The sequence below is a fragment of the Hyaloscypha bicolor genome, assembly GCF_002865645.1.
Source record: "Hyaloscypha bicolor E unplaced genomic scaffold K444scaffold_55, whole genome shotgun sequence".
NCBI classification, from domain to species: Eukaryota; Fungi; Ascomycota; class Leotiomycetes; order Helotiales; family Hyaloscyphaceae; genus Hyaloscypha; species Hyaloscypha bicolor.
Window position 1 is genome coordinate 311,058 of NW_020194557.1, and position 27,910 is coordinate 338,967.

General features: G+C 49.4%; 11 protein-coding genes across 11 annotated transcripts; 8 read left to right on the top strand and 3 right to left on the bottom strand.

The window, feature by feature from the left end:
• Positions 1 to 976: 976 nt before the first annotated feature.
• Positions 977 to 1,376, top strand: K444DRAFT_485653 (uncharacterized protein; the record flags this gene model as incomplete). The annotated part of the gene is made up of 2 exons (XM_024873100.1): positions 977 to 1,085; positions 1,138 to 1,376. Coding segments are annotated over 2 exons (348 nt in total), but the record flags the coding sequence as incomplete, so codon positions are not given.
• Positions 1,377 to 1,963: 587 nt separating this feature from the next.
• On the top strand, positions 1,964 to 3,222 carry K444DRAFT_359453 (uncharacterized protein). The gene has a single exon (XM_024872166.1). It carries the CDS (start codon positions 2,244 to 2,246, stop codon positions 2,979 to 2,981), a length of 738 nt encoding a protein of 245 aa, XP_024738862.1. The 5' UTR covers positions 1,964 to 2,243; the 3' UTR covers positions 2,982 to 3,222.
• Positions 3,223 to 3,226: 4 nt separating this feature from the next.
• K444DRAFT_525617 (uncharacterized protein) lies at positions 3,227 to 4,015 on the top strand (the record flags this gene model as incomplete). Its single annotated transcript, XM_024874459.1, has 2 exons — positions 3,227 to 3,430; positions 3,482 to 4,015. Coding segments are annotated over 2 exons (738 nt in total), but the record flags the coding sequence as incomplete, so codon positions are not given.
• A 993-nt stretch (positions 4,016 to 5,008) lies between these two features.
• Positions 5,009 to 7,765, bottom strand: K444DRAFT_558655 (uncharacterized protein). Its single transcript, XM_024876836.1, has 3 exons — positions 6,116 to 7,765; positions 5,599 to 6,054; positions 5,009 to 5,542 (listed from the first exon to the last, which is right to left on the bottom strand). Exons 1-3 carry the CDS (start codon positions 7,691 to 7,693, stop codon positions 5,090 to 5,092), a joined length of 2,487 nt encoding a protein of 828 aa, XP_024738864.1. The 5' UTR covers positions 7,694 to 7,765; the 3' UTR covers positions 5,009 to 5,089.
• Positions 7,766 to 12,008: 4,243 nt separating this feature from the next.
• Positions 12,009 to 12,458, bottom strand: K444DRAFT_662131 (uncharacterized protein; the record flags this gene model as incomplete). Its single annotated transcript, XM_024886660.1, has 1 exon — positions 12,009 to 12,458. The coding sequence occupies one exon, from the start codon at positions 12,456 to 12,458 to the stop codon at positions 12,009 to 12,011; it is 450 nt and encodes a 149-aa protein (XP_024738865.1).
• A 103-nt stretch (positions 12,459 to 12,561) lies between these two features.
• K444DRAFT_359492 (uncharacterized protein) lies at positions 12,562 to 13,005 on the top strand. Its single transcript, XM_024872167.1, has one exon. It carries the CDS (start codon positions 12,665 to 12,667, stop codon positions 12,893 to 12,895), a length of 231 nt encoding a protein of 76 aa, XP_024738866.1. The 5' UTR covers positions 12,562 to 12,664; the 3' UTR covers positions 12,896 to 13,005.
• A 2,963-nt stretch (positions 13,006 to 15,968) lies between these two features.
• On the top strand, positions 15,969 to 16,979 carry K444DRAFT_359535 (uncharacterized protein). The gene is made up of 2 exons (XM_024872168.1): positions 15,969 to 16,397; positions 16,538 to 16,979. Exons 1-2 carry the CDS (start codon positions 16,312 to 16,314, stop codon positions 16,887 to 16,889), a joined length of 438 nt encoding a protein of 145 aa, XP_024738867.1. The 5' UTR covers positions 15,969 to 16,311; the 3' UTR covers positions 16,890 to 16,979.
• An 813-nt stretch (positions 16,980 to 17,792) lies between these two features.
• On the top strand, positions 17,793 to 19,212 carry K444DRAFT_558661 (Arp2/3 complex 16 kDa subunit ARPC5). Its single transcript, XM_024876837.1, has 2 exons — positions 17,793 to 18,450; positions 18,745 to 19,212. The coding sequence occupies exons 1-2, from the start codon at positions 18,068 to 18,070 to the stop codon at positions 18,974 to 18,976; spliced, it is 615 nt and encodes a 204-aa protein (XP_024738868.1). The 5' UTR covers positions 17,793 to 18,067; the 3' UTR covers positions 18,977 to 19,212.
• Positions 19,213 to 19,920: 708 nt separating this feature from the next.
• K444DRAFT_611179 (general substrate transporter) lies at positions 19,921 to 22,086 on the top strand. The gene is made up of 6 exons (XM_024879896.1): positions 19,921 to 20,262; positions 20,331 to 20,420; positions 20,474 to 20,969; positions 21,019 to 21,090; positions 21,181 to 21,401; positions 21,466 to 22,086. Exons 1-6 carry the CDS (start codon positions 20,020 to 20,022, stop codon positions 21,874 to 21,876), a joined length of 1,533 nt encoding a protein of 510 aa, XP_024738869.1. The 5' UTR covers positions 19,921 to 20,019; the 3' UTR covers positions 21,877 to 22,086.
• A 167-nt stretch (positions 22,087 to 22,253) lies between these two features.
• On the top strand, positions 22,254 to 24,127 carry K444DRAFT_586744 (cytochrome P450; the record flags this gene model as incomplete). The annotated part of the gene is made up of 6 exons (XM_024877991.1): positions 22,254 to 22,408; positions 22,483 to 22,738; positions 22,805 to 23,005; positions 23,056 to 23,790; positions 23,815 to 23,926; positions 23,977 to 24,127. Exons 1-6 carry the CDS (start codon positions 22,334 to 22,336, stop codon positions 24,125 to 24,127), a joined length of 1,530 nt encoding a protein of 509 aa, XP_024738870.1. The 5' UTR covers positions 22,254 to 22,333.
• A 336-nt stretch (positions 24,128 to 24,463) lies between these two features.
• On the bottom strand, positions 24,464 to 27,695 carry K444DRAFT_525438 (Adaptor protein complex AP-2 alpha subunit; the record flags this gene model as incomplete). Its single annotated transcript, XM_024874446.1, has 7 exons — positions 24,464 to 24,628; positions 24,681 to 26,656; positions 26,706 to 27,040; positions 27,089 to 27,378; positions 27,428 to 27,471; positions 27,524 to 27,537; positions 27,601 to 27,695. 7 exons carry the CDS (start codon positions 27,693 to 27,695, stop codon positions 24,464 to 24,466), a joined length of 2,919 nt encoding a protein of 972 aa, XP_024738871.1.
• Between the last annotated feature and the right edge of the window lie 215 nt (positions 27,696 to 27,910).

Sequence of the window (27,910 nt, forward strand, 5' to 3'; positions counted from 1 at the left end):
TGATAAAATTGATCATTGGCAACGATAAACAGATAGCATACCCAAGCATTACCTTGATGGAGACCATCCAAATAAGATGATCTGGCCTGCCTATTCCAGTTGGTGAGTACACACCATTCAGTTTGTACGCACCACTTGTTTGTACAGTCGCTTGCAGAATCGGTTTCTGGTTTTGGACTTCGATTATGTTCTCCGCACACGGCCCTCACGCTTGTTGCCAGATATCTTAGGGGGGCCTATGGTGAGGCCGGGTGTTGTGCTAGGAGGCTTTCTCGTATTTGCAGCGTTCCCGCATCACTTGATAAGAGACACCCCCCCTCTTGGTTTCATTAGAGTACCAGTTCTGACGCGACTTTACTGTTTGCTAGTGCGATTTAGATTCACCTCTGAAACGAGCCAAATCTCTCAGGATGCCTCCAGTCTCAAAACTATTCGCCCACAATTATGCACTCGCCCCTGCATTGATAATACTCTTGGACGAGCTATTGAACTGGGATCGATTTATCGGTGGAAAATCGATATGTTGGAGATTGACAATCTGTAGAATGACTAGTTTTGACTAGATACAGGAGAGTGATTCCATAAAAAACAGAGGGAATGGGTTCCCTAGCTATATTCCTGATTTCCACCCCACCATGTGATTTACCCCGCACTTACTTGGTGGTGGGAACGATTTACCAATCTGATTCCTGAACGTACGTTTAAGGAACGTAATCGAATGGCGATACTAATAAACGATTGGTGTGTTCGTACGTAAGTAATACCCAATAATCGGACGAACTGAATTAGTGGTAGAACCTGGAGTGGAAGGAATGAATACTAGCCAAGCTAGCTAATTCAACACGAGCAATCTCCGTCATACACAAGAAGACAGCCTGATACGGCCGCCACTTCAGGCCCAAGGGGCATCATAACGCTCGAAAGACTGAATGCGCCGGCATCAAAGACCGTATATACGCCAATTAATGATGACGAAATACGCTTGGTTACTATTCACTGCCGCAGCGATGAAGCTCCCATCTCATGCTCTCTCTCCATCGTTTCAGGCGACAATTTACCCGATTATGAAGCATTACCCTATGTTTGTAAGTCTTAATCCTTCTTTATGGTATGTAGGGCGCTAAGTCTCGTTCTTAGGGGGTTGCCAAGATGACTACCAAATGATAGAACTCAACGGAATGGCGTGGCACGTCACTAGGAACTTGTTTTTCGCCTTGTCGCGTCTTCGCTCTCCCGATAAAGACCGCACAGTATGGATTGATGCCTTGTCTATCAATCAAGTAAATATCCCGGAAATAAACGTCCAAGTTATGCGATTGTGCACCATCTACTCGAGGGCATCCTGTGCGCTCATCTGCTTAAGCCTAGAAGATCGGATGAAAGACGACATAGACGAAAGTTTGAGCCTATTATTCAACTTTGCGCAAGACTGTGTTCCCAAAATTCAGGGCGAGGCCATCGACAATAAGCGGATTTGCGAGAAGTTCTCAGGAATCGACTTGGATGCACGCCTTAAGATCGGTCTTGGTCTCTTCTTTGTCTTTCTCCTGCCGTATTGGATGCGAGTATGGGTAAGTTGTACGGTCCGATCGACCTTGGAGCTCGAAAAGGCGAGAACCACCCCAGAAGGGTTAACCTATACCCAATCGTATAGTACCCATCTTCGAGTAGTTTCAGCCTAACCCCTCACCGTTTCATGGCAACAGTCAAGTATTCGCATCGACCAGAAGCTGACTTAAGTAGGTTCTCCAAGAGATAATGTACTCTCGCAATGCGGTTTTACTATATCAATCCTATTGTGTTTCCTATTCAGGCTTCATTCGATTTTTACCGACAATGATTGACATCGTAAATGACAATTTCCAGACTAATTGGGAGCACTTGGCTGTAAGGCTAGACTCCGTGCGTCTTAAACTTCTTAGGAGCTTACCAAACCTGAAGAACGACGTCGAAACTCTACTCGTCCCATGCGGATCAGCGCACCGTGGAGAGTATCTCACTCTGACCGACTGGATGAGTTTCGCCCACCAGAGGACGGCAACGGATCCAAGAGACCTAATATTTGGATTGTACAACTGCTTTTCTCCGGAGGTTAGGAGGCTCATAACCGTGGACTATTATAAAGAGCTGCCAGATATCCTTACACAGATAATGCCTTTGTTGTTCATGGAAGCTAAAACACTCGATATTATGTTTAAGCGAAAAAGCATATTCGGTGCGAGTATTGATGTACCCTCTTGGGTATGGATTCCAGAAAATTTCTGTGTTCAGGCAAATACACAAAGCCCCAACCGAGGATCGAGATACCCCTGATTGAAAGAAGGGTATGGAGGGCTTCAGCATCTCTACCCTTGACTTTTAGTCTTCTTGACCATAGCAGGACACTACAGGTACACGGGAGAACCGTTTTCATTGTCAAGTTCGTAGCTCCTCCGGTGGTACCAGAACCGATAAGAGGAGAAGACAAAGTAAAAGAGCTTTTCGCGGATCCAGGGGGACGGCATATCTCCGAATTCATGAATCACTTCCGGGGACTATGGCAACTTCTCAAACCGCAGAGTCCGGTGAAGCGAATCGCGTTTATCAAAGCATTCAACCTAGGAACCCCAAACGACCTTGGCGTCCTATGCTTGCTTCTTTGGCTGATGGACATCATACCCTTTCATCAACTTTCCCTTCCTCCGGCCACAAAGCTTATTTTCGAGCATTGTGGTCGAAGCATGTTTTCATGCTTTCATATAAATGGTCGAAACTCTGCTAATGAAGAAGACGACGTGACATATGGATTGGGTCCGAGCAATCTCGTCCCGGGAGACAAAGTCTGTGTTCTCCAGGGTTGCTCTGTTCCCGTTATCCTTCGTCAAATCGAAGACCATCACATCCTCATTGGCGAAGCCAAGGTTCCAGAAATCATGTATGGGGAAGCAGTGAAAGGAATAGAGCAAGGGGACGAGCAGGCCGAAGACTTTTTCATCAAGTGACTGCATTCTGGCAAAACGGAATCCAAATACGAGCCCACATCAAGCCGAGCGCCGTCAAGGTGTTGACCGGCTTCAACCATCGCTTGGTCTTGGTCCTCTTGAGACGACATGTTGGTTGTGTACGAGGCCGAGCGGAATTGTGAGTCTACCTTTCGGAAGCCAGGTAGACTCCCTTTTATCTCCTTTCCATGAGGTCCCCGGACCGATCGATTAAGGAGCTTACGAGATTTGCCAAGGCCTGAGACACTATTTTCTTTATACGCAAGGAGAGGTCCCCTACAGCTCTGATCCCTAACGTATGCGGATACGGGCATTCATTTCTGGAAGCGCATACGATATGGGAACCTGATGTGAAGGGCTCAGCTTCCCACCAACGCATTATACTGTACAATTTCGGCGGGTTGAAGTTCCTGGTGCGCTCTGAAAGTGATGGTTATCTAAAGCAGGCAGTGAACCTTGACGCTCAGCACGACGATGCCGAGATGGCGAACACTTCTAAGGACGTTCCAAGATCGAAGGAAAACCTGGAGAAGGCACAAGAGAATAGCGGAACAGATAACTGTACCTTGCTTGAGGCCCTGAGAGTCACCAGGGGACTCTCATCTACTGTCGGGCCACTTCACATCGAGATGGGAGGCCGGCGAATTTCACAAAATGCCATCTTCTACTTGAAGACACGCGCTAAGGAGACACGTCAACCGATAGACATGGACGAGGTATATCGGAGACTCTGGGTAAATCAAACGTCGTACTTCATATTTGCTGAGCATTTGAGGGGCTCTTTTGAACCACGAAATATACAAGAAGTGTCTATCTCTGACGGGATATCGAAGTGGGAGAAGGATAGTGAGGCGTTATTGAAGCATTATCAAGCTACTGTGATGGAAATTATTGCGGCAACAAGGAGCTCGGCCACTGGGAAGCTCCAAGTCATTCAGCGAGGGCCGCGGGGCAGTGGGTCATTGAAAGGTCAAGAAAGGTTTGCCGGAGATAATACTGATGTCCTTTCCCGCGATCTTCGCAGCAAGTGGTAAAACCGGTTTACATTTCATTGGGAGGATAGAATTTTTTAGGAAGAGAATATACTGCAAGGTTTTATTGCTAGAAGTGTGTTCAATTGACTAGTTCATTGTTCACAATGGGGCCTAGAAGTATTCGTCTCCACCCCTCTCGTGCACCCTGATTCCCAAGCTCTACCATGTTGAGTATTGCTTTGAGGGCGGGACGCCGTCCTGAAAGTGGAGTTGCCTATTTGAACGAGGGTGGCAGGCAGTAGGCGCGGTGACGTTCGTCGAATAGCGCACTGCAAGCCTTTACTCCGATGAGGGAGCGTAGCATGGACCTCGTCCCATGAACGGCCCGCCTTTGCGTCCACGGGTGGCGCGGTGACTGACACATCCCAGGATCTGGAGCGACTGATCGAGGTTATCCGAGGTCGGTGGTAGTACCCAGGACACGGTAGCACTTCTTAAGAAAATGTGAGGCAGTAGACGACTTTTCAACTCGCTAGAACTAGAGGCAGTCCTCGGTTGACCAACGAAGGAGCTAGGGAGGAGTAAGGCTGCGACAAACAGCTCTAAGAAATGTGTTTCCGCCTAGATCAAACACGCCACTGTGAGGGAACTACAAATCAACATTGCAATAGTTAGTCATTCCTCCTTGTTCGCCGCTGTAGATTGCGATTTTATGAGTACGATCCTATGGGTAATTAGGTCGGGACCACGAGTACGAACCGATGTGCAGCTTCTCAAGGGGTAACCATCAACACTCAACGCCCCTCAATATATGAGTGTTTCCATCGCCTCGAATGTACCATACCAAGATCATGTACAGTACCGTACCAATTACGATACCGTGCTCCTTGCTATGCCGTAACACCTACGGTACCGTGAATTTGATACAAATTCGGCATTTGGAGGCTGGAAAGGCAAGAAGGTGGCCATTACGGATTGAAGGAATTTTTGCATGCGAAGACCATCAAGATTGGCATGACCTAGGAAACACTCGCTTTGGAAGAAGTATCTATTGCCAATTTGTATGGATTAGATGTTAGCTTCTCTGAATTTAGAAATTCATTTAAAACCCTCCATTTTTAACAAAGGAAAACTCTATTCAAGGCGCCACATGGCAATACATAATACCAAAATCCCATTTACAACAGCTACAATCCACCCAGCAAACCCAAACGCACCTTGAAAATCATGCATAAAATACTTCCAAAGAAATGCTACAAGTCCACTAACAACCATCATAAGAAGATTAATAACTCCAATTGCAATATAATTTGGACCTTCAGTAATATGTATTCCCCAACCGTAGTTTACGGCGCCAGTAAAGCGCATGATACTAGGATCGAGCTTCTTCGGCAAACGAGGCATCCACGCGGATTTCGGGTTGGAAGTAGTGCATGAGAGATAGTGGAGGAATGTGTCTTGTGGTATGGGAGGGTCTTGTAGGGGACATGGGGAGTAGGAGTAGTGCTTTGCGTCGACTTCGCATTGTGGGGGGATGGAAAGTGGCTTTTGTAAGATGCCGACACGGAGTGGGTCCTCGACTGCGAACTATGGGGAAGAAAAATCAATAATTGCACGTGGTCATTTGTGAGACATATACTTACTCGAACAAAATGCACGCCGGAAGGCCTGAGAAGCCAAAAACTCGATTTGAAATTCCGCGCCCTGGAATATTCATTTCTGATCTCCTTGAATAGCTCGCCATCACAACCAACATTTCTCAAGTCAATCTCGCGCAAGGTCTTTGTATACTCCCCAGTATTGATGCAAAGCTCCAGGTATGACTGCCTCGGGAAAGTGGAGCTGAGATTACTGCTCATGGATGACGTTGATCCTAAGAGCGTTGATAAAGAAGCTCCAGAACTAGAATCCGTCGAATCAAATGATGTTCGTGAAGGAGCGTGTGCTGGTATGGGTACTTGGACGCCATGAAGCTCGCTCATATGGTAAGACTCATTCGTGCACGATGAGGAAGAGATCGGGAGTTGAAGGATTGCCGCCAATTCGTTCACGGTCTCGTTGAAAACATTGAAGTCTGCATATAGCTCGTGTCCACATCCCTGCATGAGGAAAGTAAGTAGTGCTTTCAAAAATTGTCAATATAGCAGAGAGTTTACTTACACACGTCCATTCAATCCTCTGTGAATCACTCCCAACCTTCGGCCTCCAAAGTCTTCGGAATCTATTCCCTATACTACATGACATCTTAAGGAGACTTAACCTACCGTTCAGAGAAGAATTTGGGGGCCGCTGAGGTTCGGTCGAAGCGGCCAGGATCTCGTACTCTGAGTCATCGTTAGGCGTGGAACTTTTGGCCTCTTTAATAGATAAATTCGATAGATCATCAAATCCATCTATACTCTCCAGGCGTCCATATCTCGACCTAAGTTGGAGCGAGTGATCAGAAGATGCAACCTCAAATACCATGGAATCGTTGTGACTTCTTTGGCTAAGGTTATCAGCCAAAGGACGGGCAAACTTAGCAGATGCCGGCTCGGTGGCTGTATAGTCGGGTATGTCCCTGAGAAAAGCTTTTGTGGTAACTTCAGGATCATCACATTTCGGTTTCTTGGGTGGAGGGGCGATTATTTCATCGCCCGGCAGAATATTCGTAGAAAAATGTGGTTCTGGTTGCTGTCTTCTGGCCGAAGATGATCCAACGAGAGGGATCTCCTTTCGAGCTTGGAAATTCCTCGGACTTCGACCTCTGACCACGATAGGGGTTGTTGACGTCTCGCACACATTTGTTTTCGTCCTGTTAGCGAGAGTTGCGACCACGCTTAAATGAAGAGTAAAGTATTGCTGTAGCTCTCGCCTTCGTCCGTTGTTAGCGGTTGCTATTCGAAACTGTAGCCTTCGGTAGGCGATCGGGTACACGGTGAGGTCACTGTGTGCATCAGGTCCCTCGTCAAATGGTACGAGTGGTATGGGTGATGGCTCATGCTCCTGTCCGGAAGGAATTTCCGGGGAGTTTGGCGGGGGTGTCTTCCAAGGAATTACGATTAGTTTGACGACGTTTCCATCAATTGATTCCGTCGCTGAGATAGCCACTTCCATCGAGACAATGTGAACTCTTCCTCCTCCTTCACTGATCAGTGAGATAGACCCTCGAGGAGTGGTAACGCTTCCAGTAATCTGGAAGAGGTTTCGGCGATAGCAGGTTAGTTCCGGCTGGACCAGGAGGCCCTCTCCTGATGGTGTTGCGAGTTCTGAGAGAAAGAACATCCCATGGATCTCTGCTCCAAGCTCAATATGTTGAACTCTTCCCTGATTATCGATAAGAGTATGTTTCTCTGGCAGCTTGCCAAAGGAGAGCAGTCGATGATCTTGATTAATGGCGGGTTTGGGAGCTTCTGCTGCCTCTTCCCTAAACTCTTGTGAATTTTCTCCAAAAGAGAGGCCCTCTGAGTGGTGAAAACCTCTCTTCAGTGACGGATAACTGTTATGGGTATGAAGTGGTGGTGGCGAAGCTGTCAAAGGGCCATTTCCTTCTCGATATGGTGGTGGTGTCTGGATTAGCGGTATATCCAACGACCGATAACTACCTTTCTGAGCTCGACCATGGTAAGGTATTGCTAATGCAGGGGACTGATAATTCGAATCATATGCCAGGGGTTGAGGAGCGGCAGAGGTGGTGGGTGTGCTGTAGCCTTGCCAGATGGAAGATTCGCCTGCGCTTTCGATATTCGGCTTCTCCATCTCTAGTGAGTCCCAAGTCGTTGAGACAATGCACTGGATTATCTAGTAGCAAATTATATAGATTGATAGAAGAAGGCGTATTGCAATCGAAAGAAATTGAGGTTGTGTCCTAAACCAACAGACTCACTTATGCACAGCCCGCGCTAGTCTAATGCAGGACTTCATCAGCTTCGCCAATGATTAATGTTACAACGAGATCCTGCATCGTGAGGCAGACTCGTTTTGTGAAAACACAAAAGGGTAAATAAATTCCACAGGTGCAAAACAGAGAGCTTGATGAGATCGGTTGAACTGCCCAGGGGCATTCAGAAGGTGCATACCTATAGTGTTTATACAACATTGCTGAGTCTATGTCAATTGTTAAACTCAACACCCCAGTCCGGAAGAAGCAAGATATCATCCACAGATATCTACTTATCTCCTTTGAACCGCCTCCATTTAATATCCAACAAAGGTCACCAAAACCAAATTATCGGATCCGTATCAGCCACGGGAAAGGCTCTTGCATTCGCAGTTTTCTGTGCCGTTTCGACTTCCCCGGGTTTGCAGAAATTATTATCGCAGTGCGGACTTCTCTATGTTCAAGATCAGCAAGATTATTACGGAACGTAAATGTAGCATAAACGCAAAGGCAAATATCTCCATGGGAGAATTATTGTCGCATTGTATTAAGGGGTGGACGCGAGGAATAAGAAAATGAGCTTGAAGCAGTATCTGCCAGAAGCAATTGGCAAGCTGGGCGGCTATTACTCTGCTACCTTCGAGCTTATTTGTGTTCAACTTTTGAAGGAGATAAAGGCTTTATAATGACTCGATGTTATATGCTTTATGGAATTAAATCTTCTGCTCCCTGCTGATACTCCCTGAATGTCTCTGCAACTCCTCCTCATTCGTCTCACGTATAAGCTTCTCAACACTTAATTCCTCATCGTTCAGACCCCCCTCCTTCAACTCACGCTCCTCACGACAATGGCCACATATAGCTCGCACCTGCACACCCATTCTCTCCTCCAAGTATGCTGGCCAATTTTTCGCATAATACCCTTCAATGACCGATTTCTCCAGCCAAAGCCGGCTTCCAATAGGCTGGATGGAGTCAACAACGAATCTCGGAACGAAGGCCAAAAAAGGATCCTGGCTCGCAAGACCTCTAAAATAGAGCAAAACCTAATCAAATAAGAGGCTAAGACAAAAAATGGGAGCCTAGGTAGGCACTTCGTTCCGAAGCCTTCACATGATGATCTCCTACTTTCAGCCCTGAGGCGTAAAATGGCTGCACGCCCCCTTTTTGCCCTTGCGCAGCGAGTAAGAGAACCAAGAAACGGCTGTTCTGCTGATTCGTGAGAGTTCGAGATCTCACTTCGTCCCTTTTGCTGTCAACTTGTCGACCTTGGTGTTAGTGATTTGCACATGGCTCGAAGATTGGGGCAATATGTTCCAGTCTAACAGCAAATCAGTTGGGTCCTCTGGCGAACGGGGCTTGGGCAAAATTCTCAAAACGAGATCCGGGCAGCAGCGATAGAAATAGCCTTTCAATGTTCTCTTTGGAGGTGCAACCTGTCGGCGGCCAGCGCAGATTCGCTTTTTATCGTTTGTAAGCGAAAGGTCAAAGGAAATACTATTAGTCGTTATTTCCTCAAGGAGTTGAACAACGTGCGACTCATTTTCCAATGGCTCCTTCCCTTTGCTTTCTGTCTGAGGTGCAGCGAGGACTCGCTGAGGCGAAGTGAAGTCGTGCTACCACTGCTTTGGTATTATTCTTCAAAATGAACTCTTCTTGTTTGCAACTAAGCAATCAAACGTAGCTGTAGGGAATAGTAGAAGAAAGTAATAAAAGGGGATGTATTCGGCTCTGCTAGGGAACAAATAATAACCTCTCCATACAAGCACCTCACTTCGTTAGGACCCACTCCGTTAGAGCAGCTCTGCCACTAGAGGCCATCACGCGTCCTCCACCGCCACACACAAGTCTAGCTTGCCCTAATCAACGAATGTTATGATAACCTGCAATAAACAAACCCAGGTTCTGCCACATCGGACGCCCAAGGTGACTTCCGGACAACAATCATCGGATCTATACCCCGGACGACCTTCCGGCCGGTAGAGAATGACAACCATTTCAGAATGTAAGATCGTTCGAACCGTTCTGTCGCTTTCTGAATTTTCGATTTCTTTAACGCAAAGAAAACAAAATAGTTGGCCCCTGCCTTCAAATCCCAGTCATGGGTCTCCTTACCGATATAAGGAACATTCACAACTTACCAGTAACATTGGTAAGGGGTCAAAGACCCGATCATCTTGATATGAGAGAACTTCAGGAGTTCCATTTTTTGGTGGAAGAAACTTCGACAGCCGCTGGGCGGGAATTGGAAAGCTTACAAAGTACTATCTCGAGAGATAGAAGCTTCGATCAACGACATTACCCCAGATGCATTGCGTAGATATAACATACTCAAATTACTAAGGAGACAATGTTTGAAGTCAAGCACTTGTAGCCTCCACTGTCAGTGCCAAAACTCCCAGCGTGGGGTAGAGTGGGGAGCTACCCACGTGCTACCTACCTAAACTCGGTGTTCCGGGTTTTGTTGCACGTCTGCCGGAAATCAACTCCAACGTTTCCGCAGGAAGGTCCGGAAAAGGCTCCGTTCGGTTTCTGGCAAGCGCCAGTGGGGTCATGAAATGCGCCGCGACAAACTGGTACAGCGGATTCGAGAATCCCCTCCTTCGGTCAGTGTGAGAAGGCAACGAGTGATGCGAATATTTCATGAGTTCCATAATCAGTAAACAACAGCCGCCCGAAATTCTGGGTGGAATTTGTTACAAGATCACGAATCCATTGGTCTCGTGCAGCAAAATTGCGAGCAGGATGAGAGAGGTACTGTTTGTGATACCCACGTACGAATCACTCTAGGTCTGGTGATCTAATGCAAGAAGAAACAAGAAATTGAAAGAGTTGTTGTATCTTCTCGCAAGCTGCGATATCCAGAATCTTGAGACTCTTAAAAACTCCATCGGTATTTGACTTGCGTAAGAATTGACTCGATCACCCTTGAGTAATGATATGACAAGTCACAGAGAACCAAAAAGGCAAACGCGGAATATAGAGTCAGTAATCCCGCTTGAGTATCGCCAGAAAGTCTGTTCACGGGACGGCTTACGGAAAAACACAATTGAGTTGCATTCGGTTCTAAGAAAATGGGAGAAATCCAAAACGAAACTGGGACGGCATAGCTTTGTTGCAAATAGCAGGGAGAGAGTATAGTTTATTCGCCTAGGGACCGAGTCCAGCGGAATTTTATCCGGCGAAAGAGAGTGAAGGACATCGTGAGATGTTGCGGAACGGGAGAGGGCATGTTATTTACACCGACGAGCCGGAGACGGAAAACGTCAAGGAACACGACTCTCAGGGTTGGTATGAAAAACATTGCCCCCTCTACTGATTGGAAGGATTCTCAAGCTCATGCTTGCCTTCCCGAGGTCGAGAAACTTCTCTCGATGCTTCGCCACACGTGATGACGGCTTCACATGACACAGCCCCTTCACCGAGAGCCGATTGTCTTAGTCAGCCCCACGTGTAGAAGCATTATCTGAAACATCAGCGAACACACTGTGCGTATCCTATCCGGCAACGTGCAGAAAAGGAGAAAGGGGGGCGATTTGACCGCACCATCCGTGCAATGCAATCAATCAAAAATCAACACTTTGGCAAACGGAATAATACCAAGATTGGTGGAAACATCTCAAGTTCTCAACAGATCAAACACGACACGAAGAGCATGACACGTCAAACAGCAACCCCAGCCTCATGCAGCAACCCAGTTCTAAATGTAGGATGCTTGACAGCTCGTTCATGCGAGAAAAGAGGGACAAGACCCAAGAGAAAAAATCTTCCGTAGATCGTCAGCTTTCAAAAACGGGGTTGATCCCGTCTGGTCGGTACGAATTGCGGAGATTACGTCGCCCGCAATGCCTAGGGGCCCAAACTCTCGGATCCAGCAACCGTTGAGATTTGTGGAAAGAGAGGTTGGTTGGGAACTTGGGATGACCCTGACCTGACCCGAAAAATCACGAGTTTTGACTTGGGGCGGGCGGTGGAAAGGTTTGAGATTTGCACTAGAAAGCTTCCAGAAGGCTTCTGGTCTTAATTTCATGCAAGGTGTGCGGGCCCGAGAGGAGCTCACCCGCTAGTACAGTAAGTTAACTTAAGTAATGTGTGGAACGAAGGGGAGCGACAGGGATCCAAAGTTGAGATGAACCAACCAGGGGGGGCACCGGGGGGGGGGACCAGGCCAGGTTCGGTTTCTGACTGTTCAACTCAACCCTTGTCTTGCGAACCCAAACGGCTGCGCTTGAGGTGGTTCGCTTCAAGCTCGCATGTTCGTGCGGCTTCAGAATGTCGGACTTGTCTTTCCACGCGAGCTGTCAGGGATGAGCGACGCAGAGAAGGGCCGTCCCGGCTGGCAACATCGTCGTCAGCGGTCGGGTTGCCGAGGTGTGGGTGGTTGCCGTGTTGTGAGAAACAGCTTTCTACCAGTACTTTGCCGGCAAAATGTGCCTGGTCGCATGTAACGAACGACCAACGAAGTTGCGAAAGACGCGAGCGAGTTGGGGAGGCCGGTCGGCGAGGGGGCATGTTCGATGCCGCTGCCGTGTAGACGGCAATGCCCATGCCGGAAGGACGTCGTCGATCTGTGGCAGAGGCAAGGCACAAAGCACAGTGAGACCGCACGATAGGACCGATTGGAGAGACGAGTCTATTGTGCATGCTGATATCTTTAAAAAGAAGACATCGCAGGCGTTACGCAGGTACACGAGGGCTGAAGGAGGCCACCTCAGTGAGCCAGTTCCACGGCGAGAGGATACGAGCCCGTGTTAAGTTCGGCAGCATGCGAACAAACAAATTCCGACTCCCGGGAGAGAGCGAACTTGTCAGAGCAAACAAAGGAAGCATGCTGACCTATCTCCTGATCGATGCGGACTCGTTTCATACTTTACGATTTGATTGAGACCACGTTTTCGTTATGCACGTTGTTGGATCTGTGTTCTGGGCAGTGTAAGGTTCGACAGGCCCGAAAAACTTGGAGAGGAAGGCAAAGTAACGCATCCGTATTGCTTCCACAGTGCCATGCGTGGTGCTGGTCACACGCAAGTTGGCGATGCAAGTTGGCGACGCAAGTTGTAACTTTCGAGAAAGGGGAATAAAAATTGTAAAAAAAGAATATGTTCCTCAGAAGCAGGAACAGCTGTAGCTCGGAGGGCTGCTGTCAGGGACATCGCATACGATCGCCGAGCGCATGCGCTAATACTGTCAGGTCGACGAACTCCTGCACCTGCGATGGGTCGAAGTGCCGACCGGCTTCGTTTTGAGGAGCCGCGGTGTGGACACTCTCTCGGACGGCCAGGGCAGGACCAGAAAGGTTGGATCAATTTTGGACTCTCGGGACTCCGGGACGCATGCAGGCTGCAGGATGCCACGACAGCCCCTTGTCAAGACTCAAGAACAACTGAAAGCCAGCTTCCATCACCCATGGACATGGTGAGGGAACGTGACCTTTGCTCCTGTCTTCTCTGACCCCTTTCAAACACCCTCCCGAAGCCTCCAAGGCCGATCTGTGATTCCGTCAATCAATCTGGGTGCAGATCAGTCACTTCGCTCACCCGAATGACACGGCGCCTGAAAGCGACCTCTCGTTAGTACCGAATCTGATACTGGTCATCGCCTCCAAGTATGACTGTGTTTTGCGACTCGGGAGTGGCTAATGGGATGGACGCTTCGAGCCACTGAGAGCTCAAACGCCGAGTGAGGCGTCGCCCCGCGGGCACTGGGACTTGTACTGGTCGATGTATTGCGAGAGTGCACGTATCGCAGAGTCACAGTTCAGCACAGCCGGACAGGCAGAAGCAGCGCGAGCAGTAGGAGTTTGTTGCTTGTTCTGCTTGAATCACGGCGCCAGGCCGAGGGCGGGATTGGAGTGACGAAGCGTGTGAAGGTGCGGAGCGTGTCCGAGATATCGCTCTGCGCCGAAGCGCTGTTTCTCGAGATGTTGGTTTGAAGCAATCTTGAAAGGTCTCCCCTCCCGGCGTGCTGAAACCTCATCACTGCGTCTACAGTGCCGTACACCATCTCGCCAGCGGCCAGCGTTGGCCCTGGAGTTGGACTACTGTTGGAGGCTGGAGCCATCGAGAGTGGAGCGTAGCAAAAAGCCCAAATCCCAAGAAGTCGTTTCCACCCCTGCTCCCGGGAAGCGGCCCCTTGGCTTCCATGCTCCGAAGCTTCCCAACAGCGCCTGATCCTGGGATCCATGTCGACGAGCTTGCCTCGTTTTCCCCCTTTTCAGGCATGGTGCAGCCCGGGGCGGTTGGGCTGCAGCTTAGGCGTTTAATTTCCAGCTGATGCAGGGGATTCGGGGCTCGGCCGTGGAAACACGCTCGCACACCAAACTTTTTCCAGAATGTTTGGAGGACCGCAGCTAGTTCCTCCATACAGTAGTAGTTCATCTCAGAGTTAGGCAACAAGACGTTTCCCTGAGTCGTGCAAAGCGAGCATGCCGATGTTCAGGCCGCGAAACGCTGGAAGGAATACGGGCCAACTCTGTGCAGGATGGGGTCCAAGAGTAGTTAGTGACGGTTACCGAAAACACGCAGCCCAGGCAAATTGGAGATGCGCATGCTGCTCTCATCTCCAGCCCAAGGATGAACCCTCTCTCTTGCCACGTTCGAAAGGGGGGCCAACGGGCACCCAGGAACACCTCACGCTGCGTCATGCCATGGCCAGTTGAGCATCTGTCGAGGGTGCTGCTCCAGCGTGCCCCCGTTTCGTGTGGCTGCCCCCTTTCCCTTCACGGCCATTTCGCGGATTTCAGCCCCTTTTTCCTCCAACCACAGTTACTTTTTCGCGTCGTCCGGCCCGTGCCCAGCAACGCGATGAGTCCCAGTGTGCTCCCAAGGGCAGGATTTGGGATTAATTATAGCAATACTAACAAGTTCCACTGATATTTATTGCCCACGGCCACTACTGCCCAAAGCCAGCCCTGCAAGTCCTCGTCTGGGCTGCTCATTTCGATTTGTCTTTTTCCTTCCGTGTTCCCCTAGTCCCGCGCAGCCGTCAAGCATCATCATCCCTCCTCCTGGACTTTGGCTCAAGTTCCCCTGGACCTTTTTTTTTTTGATCTGCTCCCTGGTCTGGCATGCAATATAAGACAAGCCGAGCCCCCCCCCTTTGCACACAAAATATTCTTTGACTCTTCTTTTGTAAACCATCGTCACCTTCCCTTACGACGTTGCTGCTGTTGGCCATCCTCCTGCTGCCATCCTGCCTGCATATTCTGTTACTCACTCGCACATCGAAGACTCACACACACACTTCACTCCCACCCCACGCCTATCACAGCATTCTGCACCACAGGCACCAGCCTTTATAAGAACCTGTCAATCATCCACTTTTGCCGGCTGCAGTTCACGCAGGTTCCCTGAGATTCGCGATCCACATCGGCTAGACACCTTTCCACACCAGCGCCGGCATTAAGGTCACAGCTCCCGCCCCCAGCACACTCGCGCCGTCGCAGACACTGTCGCAAAGTCTAAGATTGTCAAAGCAGCCCAAATCTTAACAGACTCAATATAAGTGCCGCCCCGGCCGATAATTTCGAGAATTTATTCCATAGACATTCTTTTGGGAACTTCAGCGACGCTCCTCCACAGCACAGAAAAAGAAGTTGTTGCCCCATACCAACGCAGGCGCAGCACTTGCAGCAACATACAGGTACTTTTTTAGAAGTTCCTCGGAATCACCGTTCCCCTATTTCAGGAGGCAGCTAGCCTTGCGCAACCGAAGCAACGAAGCAACGTGAGTCACCCTGCGAGTAAGCACATATGAATATTCCAGACCGTGGCAACCGCTGCAGCTTGCGAATCTCCCCGCCAGACAACATATAACCAGCGCTGACCAAGATGTTCCTCTCCACAGACTCCACACATCTTCAAGATGATCACCAGAGAAGTGCACTCATGCAACATGGGCCGCGGCGCCTACGATACAACAGGCCTGCCAAAACCTCCTCCACCGAAGCCTAGGTAACGATGGGCGATATCCTCGGTCTCCCATCGACTCCTCCGAGCGATACAAACAGCAAGACCTCACCGAGACAAAGTCCGCGACTCGTCGCAAACGCAGGATTCATCCCTTGCATCGACTTCAGCCCCGTCTCGACCGTCTCGATCCTGCTTTCAACATGCATCCTCTCGACTTCCATTCTCAAGATTACAAATTTGGCATAAACAAGATCTTTAATATCGCATCTGCCTCGAGTTTTTCGGCCTTCCTGTACAATATCATCATACCCACGACTTGCGACGATTCTCCTTCATTCCCATCGGCATTCCTGCTTTCATCAATCGCCCACTGTCTCGAATTCCGGCCGCATACCCCAAAAGTTCATCGTACGATACACCATCTCCTTGCTTCGTACCCGCGAGTCTCGATCTACAGTACAGAGCGCAGCGTCCACGCCCTCGCTACTTTCGCCTTCCCTCTCGGTCTGGAATATACACAAATGTTGGGCGAGGGGCGTTGCATCTAGAACGGGGATCTGTACTTTTCCTGAATTTCCTTGATTTCCATGTCTCATTTGTTTGAGGTGTCTGAATACTCTTGTATCACCACCTTGTTATTGTTTTCTGGCTACACAAAATGGGAATCTTGGGAGCGAAAAATTTGGGAGGCTTGGCAAAACTGTTTTCGATCGCGCATATAGACATGTTGGTTTACACCTTTTTACATCTTGTTTGATGGTTGGAGCTTGCTCGTGTGCCCTCGCGGGCACCGACTAGCACTGTATAGGATAGGAAATTTTGGCAGCTGGGCTCTTGTTTCTCAACTGCTGCGATATCGTCTCATGTTTTCAACACCATTTTTGCTGTATTATTTTATGTTGTCATTACTTCCTGTGTTTGTGGACCCGGCTTCTGGTATGGTTTGCAATGGCTGCCCCGATACTTCACGGGGCTGGATCCTGATCGATTTGTTGGGACAGGGATGGCTTGGACTTGGCTGTGGAGACGATCATATACCCATCATAGACTGTATGAAGATCTTCTGCAGAGAAGGACAGGAAGAAAGAAGACTGGAAGAAAGAATGCCTTTTGGGATTACAGCTCAGTCAGCGATAACAGCGTTCTGGGCATCGAAATTAGATAATAAGAAACTACTTAATCTTCGCTATCTCTGAGCCTCAAACTTGAAGTGTCCATTTCTCCAAGGCCAGACCTTGGGATCATCAAAAGCATCAAAACGAACTCGTTTCATCAGGCTGCCACTTTTAGAATTCCACAATGCCACAGCAGAAAGAAGCAGAAGGGCCAAGGCGACCGAGATGATCAAGATGACAACTCACATCTTGCATTTCGACAGATCCCAAGCACCGAGGACTCGCCCACACGCCACCTCATCCCGTCCCTCCGGATTCCCGCCCCAAAAAGCAAAGTACTGGCTGGTACTGGGTTATGGATAGCGCGACTATCAAACACGCATCTTATTGCAAAAACCCTGGCCGCTGGAAAAAACAACGAAACAGCGCGCCACGTATAAAACTTGATACCACCTTGAACGTTGAGAATGGCTGACATGTTTGTGGTACGAAGGGCATGGGGCCTCGTTTCATCCCGTCGTATTGGAAGGATGTGGATGCTATTCCAAGGAATTGGAGGCAGTGCTAGAATATGATAGAGTGGACTGGGGATCGACACGTGGATGCAAGCTGGTGCAGGAGGGCTCTTCTGGAATATGCACAGAAGACCCGTTGTCCAGACAGTCGGAATCCCGCGCACAGCCACTCATGCTTCGAACGTGAGGGACGGGTTGGATGCAGAGGGCCGCTTTGGGAAGGTGGATTTGGGGGGGCGTTTGGGGGGGGGGGGGGGGGGGGGGGGGGGGGGGGGGGGGGGGGGGGGGGGGGGGTGGGAATTGGCGTGGGGGGCGTTGTGAAGGCGGTATGGAGGAGGTTTTGCGACGTTGGTGTGGAAGGGGCGACGGAGTGGGTTGAGGCCAAGCGAGTTCTGATGATGCGGCAGCACGGCGCAGCACACCACAAGCAACACGACAGGATCGACAACAGCAAAAGCAACGCGTGCAGCACAAGACGGAGGAAAGAGAAGACTGCACCCAACTCAGCTGCAGTGCACAAGACCATCGGCAACTGCGATTCGGCTCGATTCATTCTCAGCGCCCGAAACAGACAGCGCAGCCATCACCGCCTCACGGCGACCCCACCAACCATTTCACCCCTCCTCCGCACGACCACGACCACGATACACCTTCTGCACCCCTCGCTCTATCAACTTATCGCCACGTTACTTCTCTAGAACACCAAAGCAAAGATGTCAATCATCCAGCAGGTGACGTCCGCCTCCCTCTCGGACAACTGGCGCACAATCAACATCGACGCCCTCGATCCGGACTCCTCCGCCAACTTCGACACCTCCACGCTCCACCCGACTCTTGCCCCAGTCTCAGAGTCAGAGATTCGGTCGATTGGGCAGCAAGTTAGGCAGCTGTTAAGAGGAGGCGATGCAGAGGGCGCGTTAAGAGGCGCGCTGGAGAGTGCACCATATGGTGGAGATGCTAATGTGAAGGAGATTCATTTGGGGACTGTGGTTGAGGTGTTGCAGGGGATTAGAGCGAGTGAAATTTCGGGTATGCTGGGCAGGATTTGGGGAAGTGAAGGGGGCAGTGAGGTGGTTGACTGCTTGATGAAATACTTGTGCGTTGCCCTCCTTTGTCCACCCTCTCTGGTCCGGTTCTACATTCAATGCTCTGGCTGGCCGAGTATTACGGCAGATGTTAAGGCAGAATCTAGGCGGAGGTTTCCACTACAGATCTGTTCCCGGAGGTTTCATAGTGTCTCAGGGTCAACGTGGAATTTCTAGAGTCGGAGGGAGATTTTGATTTCGCCAGTGCCAACATCGACGTTGAGGCATGATGCTCCAAGGCCTTCTGACTTGACAGATGATAACTATCAAAGTTGGGCAAGATGCTGACTTCTCTCTGCGCGCAGATACAAAGGCATGGCTGCCTCTGCTACATTTGGCAAGACTCCCTCTCGCGGCTCAACACTCACGCCTCAGAGCACCGGCGCTGGCTTCTCACAAATGGGCGGTAGACCAGGGGCTCAGAATGAAAGCAGTGGTGCCGCCATGAGTGTGTTACTTTCATGGCATGAGAAGGTTGTGGACGTTGCGGGTTTGGGATGCGTGAACCGCTCCATGACAGATTGGAGGAAAGTCTAGATGTGCGGGGAACATATCAGGGCATGGACAGTCGCCATGATGGAGATAGGAATTGCTGCATGGCGGAAATTGCGGCATGAGCGTCATTGGAAGCGTTCGCAGTGTGTCCAGAGCGGCCAACACTGTGCAACAAAAATGAGGGGTAAATGAGGGGTAAAATATGACAAAATATCATGCTGAATTGCTGTATAGCAAATAGCATATTCCAACGATACAAATGCACGGCATCTGGCGGCAATTGGTCCAAGTGAACAGCACGACAGCTGACTCCTTTCAATACCCGAAGTCTGCTACAAATACCTTCTGACAGCCACTTATTCTCCTCACAGCAAGTGCTGCTCCGATTTGCTGCTCCGATTTCGCTTCTCAATTACGAGCTTTATCACGGAATCAGAGAAATTAACCGCTACTGGACCGCATTTGTATCATTTGTACCTTTAGTTCGGTACACCTGCCGTGTTCAAAATCGTTAGTATTCTCTTGAATCCTTACCCGCGGGGCAACCAATTAAAAGCCTCATGACTCCCTTCCACTTTTCAATAATCTGTCCCCACAATTATGTACCTCGAGACTTCCTCTCATTGAAAACTTCGATGCCTTGCAGATCACTTCTTCAAAACTCCGTTGTCGGTCTGTTCTTAGCCAATTCAGTCTGGACTCGAGTCACGATCACTGCCCCGCTTTTCAATCCTCTCTCTATTTGAACGACCAAGCCCCCTCGTGCAAATATTGCTCAGTGTAGTACATTGCCATTGAAAACTGTACATTGGAAAGACCAATTGTCTTCCCGTTTGCCCACACAATTATACCTGCTATACTCATCATTTGTTCCGATTAACATAGCATTCAGTCATCCTTTCAATGAAAACACACTTAACCACTCCTCTCGAGATCTTACGCCATTGTTCAAATTTACCACCGGACGATAGTCATCTTTCATTATGGCGGCCACGACTCTCGGTCGTATCTCTTCTCTTAGACCTCGGTCACCACATAATCCCCGGATTTACTACCTGACCTTCCTCTCCTGTCTTGGATCTTGGATGTTCGGCTACAACAACGGCGTTATAGCTGGTGTCTTGGTCCTCCCATCTTTCTACCGAGATTTCAACCTTCCCACTGTTGGCACCAAAGAATATAACAATGTCACGGGTAATATCGTCTCACTGCTACAGATTGGCGGATTGGTCGGGAGCCTAGGGACTTTCGGTGTCATGAAATACTGGGGAAGGAGAGGGGCGATGATTGCGTCCGGAGCTGTGTACCTAGTTGGCGCGGTGATGCAGGTTTGTACTCTCTTATTGTCTTGAATCGAAGGCGGTGGACTGGCGTCTGTGTGTGCTGATGACGATAGACGTTCTGTCATGGTGGGCTGCCCTTGATGTTTGCAGGCCGATTCTTCAGTGGTATCGGAACCGGGGGTGCCACTGTTGTCGTCCCATTGGTGATTCTCCTTCTCAGCACCCCTCTTCCCTCAATCAACTCATCCATTTCCAGTACATAGCCGAGCTCGCGCCCCCATCAATCCGCGGCTCCCTCGTCGGCATCTACGAAATCAACAACCAGCTCTCCTCCCTCATGGGCTACTGGTGCAACTACATCGTAAACGAATACATCCCCTCCACCTCCTCCCGACAATGGCAGATCCCCCTTGCCGTGCAGATCGTGCCATCTGCCCTGCTAATCCTAGCCGCTATCTTCATCCTCCCCGAGTCACCCCGCCTCCTCGTCAAAAGAGGCAACAAACTCCAAGCTCGCAAGAACCTAGCTTGGGTTAGAAAACTTGATCCGGATCATGAACTCGTGAATCGCGAGATGGAGGAGATTGGGGATGCGATTCGCATGCAAGATACGCCGCCACCGAGGGTGCTGCATAGACATAGTGGCGGAAAGTTGGGCTTGTTTAAGGAGCTTTGTTGGAAGGGGAATAGGGAAAGGGTTCTGATTGCGCTGGGGCTTATGTTTGGACAGAATTTGACCGGGATTCAGGGGGGTATGGTTACTTCTGCCCTGCTTCTTTGCTTGTTTTGACCCCCTAACAGTTAATTTTTATACGCCGACTGTGTTTAAGAGTATTGGGTTTGATGGGACGAGGGTTGTGTTGTTGGCTTCTGGTATGTCCCTCCCCCTGTAGGCGTTTGCAATTTTCGGGGGGAAGGGCTGAAGTGTGGGTGTGGGCTGTGTGTGCTGATTGAATGGAATAGGCATGTACGCAGCGGTCAAGACAATTGCCACTATCCTCTCCCTCTCTTTCTTTATCGATCGTTTAGGCCGCCGCAAGCTACTGCTTACCAGCTCTGTCGGTACGAGTTTGGCTCTGTGGTACATCGGTGCTTTCGTCACCGCCAAACATATCGACCTCTCGAAGCCCCAGGAGAAGAGTGTCGCTGGTTGGATTGCTATTGTCTGCGTTTACATCTATGCCGTACGTTCTATCCACCATCCCAAAATGGGGGAAGGAGGGTGTCCATCTTACTGATAGTATACAGGCATTCTTCTCCTTCGCCTGGAACGGCGTAGTCTGGGTCTACTGTGCCGAAATATTCCCCATCCGCATCAAAGAGCTCGCAGCCTGCATCTGCACCGCAACGCAATGGCTCTCCCAATTCGCCATCGCTCGGGCTTCCCCAACCATGCTCACGGAGTGGAAAGGCGGCTTTTTCTTCTTCTTCGCGAGCTGTTTGGTGGTAATGGGGAGCTTAGTTTTCTGGTTGGTACCCGAGACGAAGGGAAAGACGCTCGAGAGAATGGATGATGTGTTTGGGAGTGCGTATGGGGATGTTGTGGAGGTGGAGTTGGGGAACTACAGGAGGGAGGGGAGGGAGAAGGGGATTTTTGAGAGGGGCAAGGTGAAGCCTGTCGATGAGGAGGGGGGTGTTACAGAAGTGGTTGAGAATTGAATTCTTTCGAGGTAATGGGACTTAATAATTGTCAAAAGGGGGATTTCGAGTCGGGTAATGTTTGGAGGTTCTGGGGAGCATAATAATGAGGAGGGGAAAGAGCCTCGGATCTAAAAGGAGTTCTTGGATTTTGGAGAAATTGGGATACAAATTGACACAAACACTCTACAAGCACTTCTCAAAAAAACATGAAAATCCGTCAAAACTCTTTTCTCCAATACCGCCAAGCTCTTTCAAACACCAATCAAATGCAAATCTAGCCAAGATGCAAGCCATCCAAAGAGGAAGGCTATTTGTACCACGCCGATCATCGGCAGCACCCGCATCTGCCCCACCACCCCGCCCCAAGTCTCCATCGATAACCACGCACATCACCAAGAATTCCAACGATCCAGCTCATGTCGATCTTACCTCACACAGACGAGGTCCAAACCCTCGGGTTCCCATCACCTCAACCATGAAGTTGCTCTCCTCCATCCATGAAGCATTAACCTGCGAACCGTTTCCAATACTAATCTTCCCCACCTTACTCGTGAGTCCGCCAACTCCACTTCTTCCACGACATGGCCATGCAATGAATCCCTAATCATGAGCTGACATTCGAAGATTGTGTATTATGTATACCAAACTGCATTCCACCCTCTTGGCTTTATCCCTGGCCCCTTTAGCTCGAAACTCAGTTCCTTGCCACTGGTCTACCAATGCCGAATGACTAGGAAGTCAAAATGGGTTCTTGCTCAACACGTCAAGTTCGGCCCTATTGTTCGAATCGCACCAAATTACGTCTCGATCACTGATCCAGCTGCCCTTGCTCAAGTATACGGAGGGAAGAATGGGTTCCCTAAAGGGCCGTTCTATGAAGATAAGCTATTTTCACTTCTTTTTGGGTAAAGAGAGGGACAGAATAATGTGACTGATATCTCTATACCATTCCACCAAGTCGAACCAGTCCTGTTCAATACCATGGATGCAGATGTCCATAACCGGAAATGGAAGCTGATGAACGCCGCGTTCTCGCCGCGGAACCTGATGGATTTTGAGGGCTACATGGATCCGCACATCGCTTTGCTCGTGAAGAGGTTCCAAAATTATGCTCTTAAGTCTGAAGCTTTTGATTTCCAGCCGTGGGGTAAGACTTCACCTCTTTAGTTCAAGATGGAGAATGGTTGACAGCGATAGCGAATTTCTTAGCCTTCGATCTCATGGGCGAGTGGTCATTTGGTGCTGCATTCGGTTTCGTGGCTGCGGGAAAGGACATCCATAACCTGATCACCACCCTAGAGGTCCGCACCGACGTCTTAAACGCTATGGGCCATCTCCCTATCCCCAGTCGTCCGTACATGAAATATTTCCCTGACCCTTTCTTCTACAACGGTCTCCGAGTTCTCACGAACCTTGGTCAAGTGGGAACATTCGCTTTTAAGAAGAGATTGGAGAAGAAGGAGAAGGGCGAAGATGAGGGAAGGAAAGACGTCATGGGGTTCCTGCTTGATGCTAAAGATCCTGATACCGGTGGGCCGCTGAGACAGCAGGAGATCGTTGCGGAAGCGATTAGTCTGATTGGGGGCGGGAGTCATACTACCAGTGTGACGATGACGCATGTTATGGATTTCGTGAGTAGAGACAAAGTCTTGCAGGATGAGATGTGGAAGGAGTTGCGAGATGCATTTCCTGGGGAGAGAGGCGAGGACTGGGTTGCGAGCGAGGGGGTGGTGGGTCGATTGCCACTGTTGAATGCGGTCTTGAAAGAGGTGATGAGGATCCGCCCGACGAGTTCCACTGGCTTGGAGAGAGTGGTCCCTGAGGGTGGGAGAATGGTTGCGGGTATATCCTTGCCGGCTGGAACTTTGGTCAGTGTGCCGATTGTGGCAATTCATCATGATAGCACTATATATGAGGCAAGCGCTCCTCCCAGTTCTGGTCCATACTGATTCCAAGAGCAGCGGCCGGAAACCTTCGACCCTCATCGCTGGCTAAGGCCGGAGGCAAAAGCACTCACTGATCACTACATTCCGTTCTCGCTTGGGTCGAGGGGTTGCGTTGGAAAAGGGTCAGTTTCACTTCCCTTCATAGAAGGGAGTTAAAGTTAATTGTGGGTAGATTTGCGACAATGGAGATGCTTAAAACTCTTGCCACCCTTTTCCGGCGATTCAAGTTCGAGCGCGTCATTCCACAGGAGTCGGAGAAGAGGGAAGGGTTCGTCGTTAAGATCACAGAATGCGAGGTAAAGATATCGATGAGAGAAGAATAAGCTTCGCAATTACTAGTCTTGCTGGGAATAGGAGTGAAGCTGAGTGGGCAGATCAGCCTTGTGTGGGGCGAACAGAGGATAGCAAGGACGAAAGAGCCTTTTTGATGAAGGAATAGCGCGCGGGCGCACGAGAATTTGACGGGCTTCATGATATATTACGAGAAAATATTGGACATAGCGGAAGGCGTTCAACAGCAGCTAGTCGAGCATCGTTGATAATTATCAACCATAATATGCGCTCAAGGAAACTCCTTTTGAAAATGCAGCCATGTAAGACATTATACAACTCAAACTCAAACATTATGACCGGAAGAATTACTTTCCCCGCTCGCTATGTTACGGGACGAGAACGTTCCCAAATGCATCCGAAATGTCCCGGAAGGTAGGAGCCTCAGTGGTTTCTGGCGCCGTAGATACACCAATCGCAAGTCGCTCCTCCATGAGCTTGATCAGGATCGGAGAGACACTCTCATCCGTGGCTCGGATCGTAAGGCGAACCTTCTGGAGATAAACGTCAGTATTGGAAGAAGAGCTAATGTGAGTAGGAGCATACCTGAGTCCCATAATTGGGCTCCAGTCTCAACAAACACCCGAATTTTCCGCCGTCACCAGTGTGCAACACACTCGCACCAACAAAGTTCTTCTTGTTCGGATCAACGCCATCCAGAACTCCCCATCGGAAACCCTCGACCGTCTCTCGAATGAACGAGTCATTGAATTCACGACCGCCATCCTTTCCACCTTTGACCCCAAATATACGTTGAGCCTCTCGTGGAGCACCACCAATCTGCTTCCACCGCTTGAAGAAATCATCAGCAGTAAGTTCAGCCGGGTCCATAAACTTGTGTATCACCACTGGCAGCTTGAGAGTAAGCGCCTGCAGTGCTCCAGCCAAATAGCTGATTCTGATTGTTGGGCTCTTGTCGAAGACCTTCTTGGCCTCGAACATAATCATTTGCTGACTCTGAGCTCCTTCGTGGATGGTGCTTTCTGGTAAGCCTTTAACCTCCCAACTCAGATTCTCCTTCTCAGCTGGCTCCAGATCCAAGGTTGTGGTGAAAGAGGTAACTGCAGTAGGAGCCTTGTTAGAGAAGTAGAGAATGACGCATGCCATTTGACTTCGGTATTCAGACCTCACTCCAATTTGAATTTGGCCATCTTCGTAAAGAACGCCCTCCCCTTTCAATAGCAGCTTGTTGTAACCAATCTCCCAGTCTGGTGATAGATGAGCAGCACTGGCCAAATTGGGAACTTTGAGGGTCTTTGGTTCTGAAGGGCCTGCATCATTCATGTTCAGGCCAGCGAGGTCATTTGTAACCCCCGAATAGCCATTCATTCCGTTCGTTCCATTTGCGGCTCCATTGGATTGTGGCATACGGCCATTCGCGCTGCTGAAGGCCCGCTTGAGACCAGGATTCTTTGAAAGGGTGAAGTCCCTTTCGTTGGCATTCGCATCTTTTCCTCCCACAACCCAAGTTCGCTTGTCGCTTGTATTTGCATGCTTCTGATGAAGCCGCGATAGAAGGGCAGATTGCCGTTCGGGGAAAGGTGGCATTTCGTCGCAGACAGTTCGAAGGAGATCATCAGTCGGTAGACGGGCTAATGCAAGATATTCGCATGCTCGTTGTTGAAGCTCTGAGTCCAGAGTATAGCTGTATGTTTCGAAAACATACATGATTCGAGGCTTGATTTCGGGAAAGAGATTGACGAATTTAATGAAACATGAGAGGATAATCGCTCTCGTGCCTGACGAACAGCCTTGAAGCTTCCCATAGAGGGCAAGAAACTGCTCGATTGGGCTGCCGCCCTTGTCATCCGCGATCAGATGGCCGAATTCGCCAAGAATGTAACCTCCAATTTTAACGAGTGTTTCATGACAGTGGTCCGCTTTGACATACTGCAAGATGTTTTGTGCAGCATATACTTGGAGTTCTTCATTGTTGGTGACGATCTGGATGACTCGCTGCCATACTTCGTCACTGACATGATCTCCTGCCATTGCAATCAATCGCAGCGATATATCCACGTACCACTGAATGTCTGTGGCATATTTCTCCGTCAGAATAGCAATTTTGAGCACCATCTCTTCCCGAATAGCAAAATCGGCATTCTGCAGATATTGAAGAAGCTCTCCAACAATTGGCTGAGCATTCGTCTGATCACACATGCTGTACAGTAAGTCGAGGCCCTTCCGTCGAACGCTGATATCTCTGTCTTTCAAGGATCCAATGATGATTGCTTGATGCTGCTTAATGGGATCCAGGGTCTCGGCTCTTGCGGCCAAGTGTGTCATGGCTTCCAATCCAAGATATCGGACATTGGTCTCCCTTGACTGGATGAATTTTCCCAATCTCGTGGATATCTGCTTCATTAGAGCTTGTTCGGTGTCAAGGTGGATTATCAGGTTAATGGCCTCAAAAAGAACGGCATTTTGGGCATTGTTCTGTTGCACGTTCTTTGGCATTTCCAAGGCCAGATTCAAGATTTTTTGTAGTGATTCTCGAATCAGGTCCCGAACATGTGTGTCCTCTGGAGTAGAATTAGTCAATATTGGATTATTTGATGCCAAACGTCATACCTGAAGGTGGATAATACTGCAATAATCTCAGCAGTTTGACTTGAATCCAGGGACAAGGCACCTTGTAATAGAGGTAATCTGCAGCATATTCACCATCTACCAATATTCGCTTCATTCTCGCGGCAGCCTTGACATAGCTTCCCTTGTACTGTTCCGGCTGGTCTTGAGCAAGGGCCATAACGAGGGAGGTAACGGACAGCGCCACGCCCATATCAGCATCGTCCATTAGAGAAATGATCCGTTCAGCCCATTGGGGCTGGACGATATCTGGGTGCTTGCGGTAAAGTCGGAGAAGAGTCAGAGCAGCCTTCTTCTTGACGAATGCTTTGGAAGTCCTACTGAGAATTAGTAATTGTCAAATAGAGCTTTCTGCTGATACACACGGAGATATCAGAAGTCTGTGAACCTCGCCACTGAGTGCCTCTCCCATTTCTCTACCACCAACATTTGCAATAGCATGCAATGCCAAGCAATTGAATAGTTCATTATGGTCCATCAGATCCTTTCGTATGCTATTTACCACCAGATGCAGTAATTCGTGCTGTTCGTGAAGGAAGAGGGTCATTGCAAGGTAGCCGATTTGCTTCTCCGAGTATTTGTTCGCAGAAATAAGATTGACCGCTTCGAGATGTCCAAAGTCGACATTCCAACCGAGGATGTATATATAGAGAAGCTGATGATCGTCAGGGCGATGCCTCTCGGTTACTTCAAGGGTAACTGACCTTGCACACGTATTTCTTCTTGTGATAACCACTGAGGTTTCCGTCTGCATTTCCCAATCAGTAAGACAAAGCTAGCAAAGGAACATGTTCGCATACCTTTGAATTTTTGCCTGTGGTAGAAATGATCTGTTAGCCACAACGTTATTCCTCTCGGGTTTCAGGAGTGTACAGACCTAATGTTCGCTAACTCCTTATTTATCCTCTTCTCCTCCAATTCTCTTGCTCGTGCATTCCGCAGATCTGCGATAAACTGCACCAGACCACGCATATTGGAGCCATTCCCTGAATTCCCACGGCTCAGGAAGCCCGCTGCAGCCGAAGAAGCCATAGTGCGCGGTTGGTCGCGTCCCTCTTTCCACTTCTTGCTTCAACAATGCTATCAGTAATAGAGCCAACCCAGATGCAGACAATGCCACCAAGATCCAGCCTGCAGGATGCCAGATGTGCTTCCCACGATAGTGCTTGGTCATGCGTCGAGCCGCG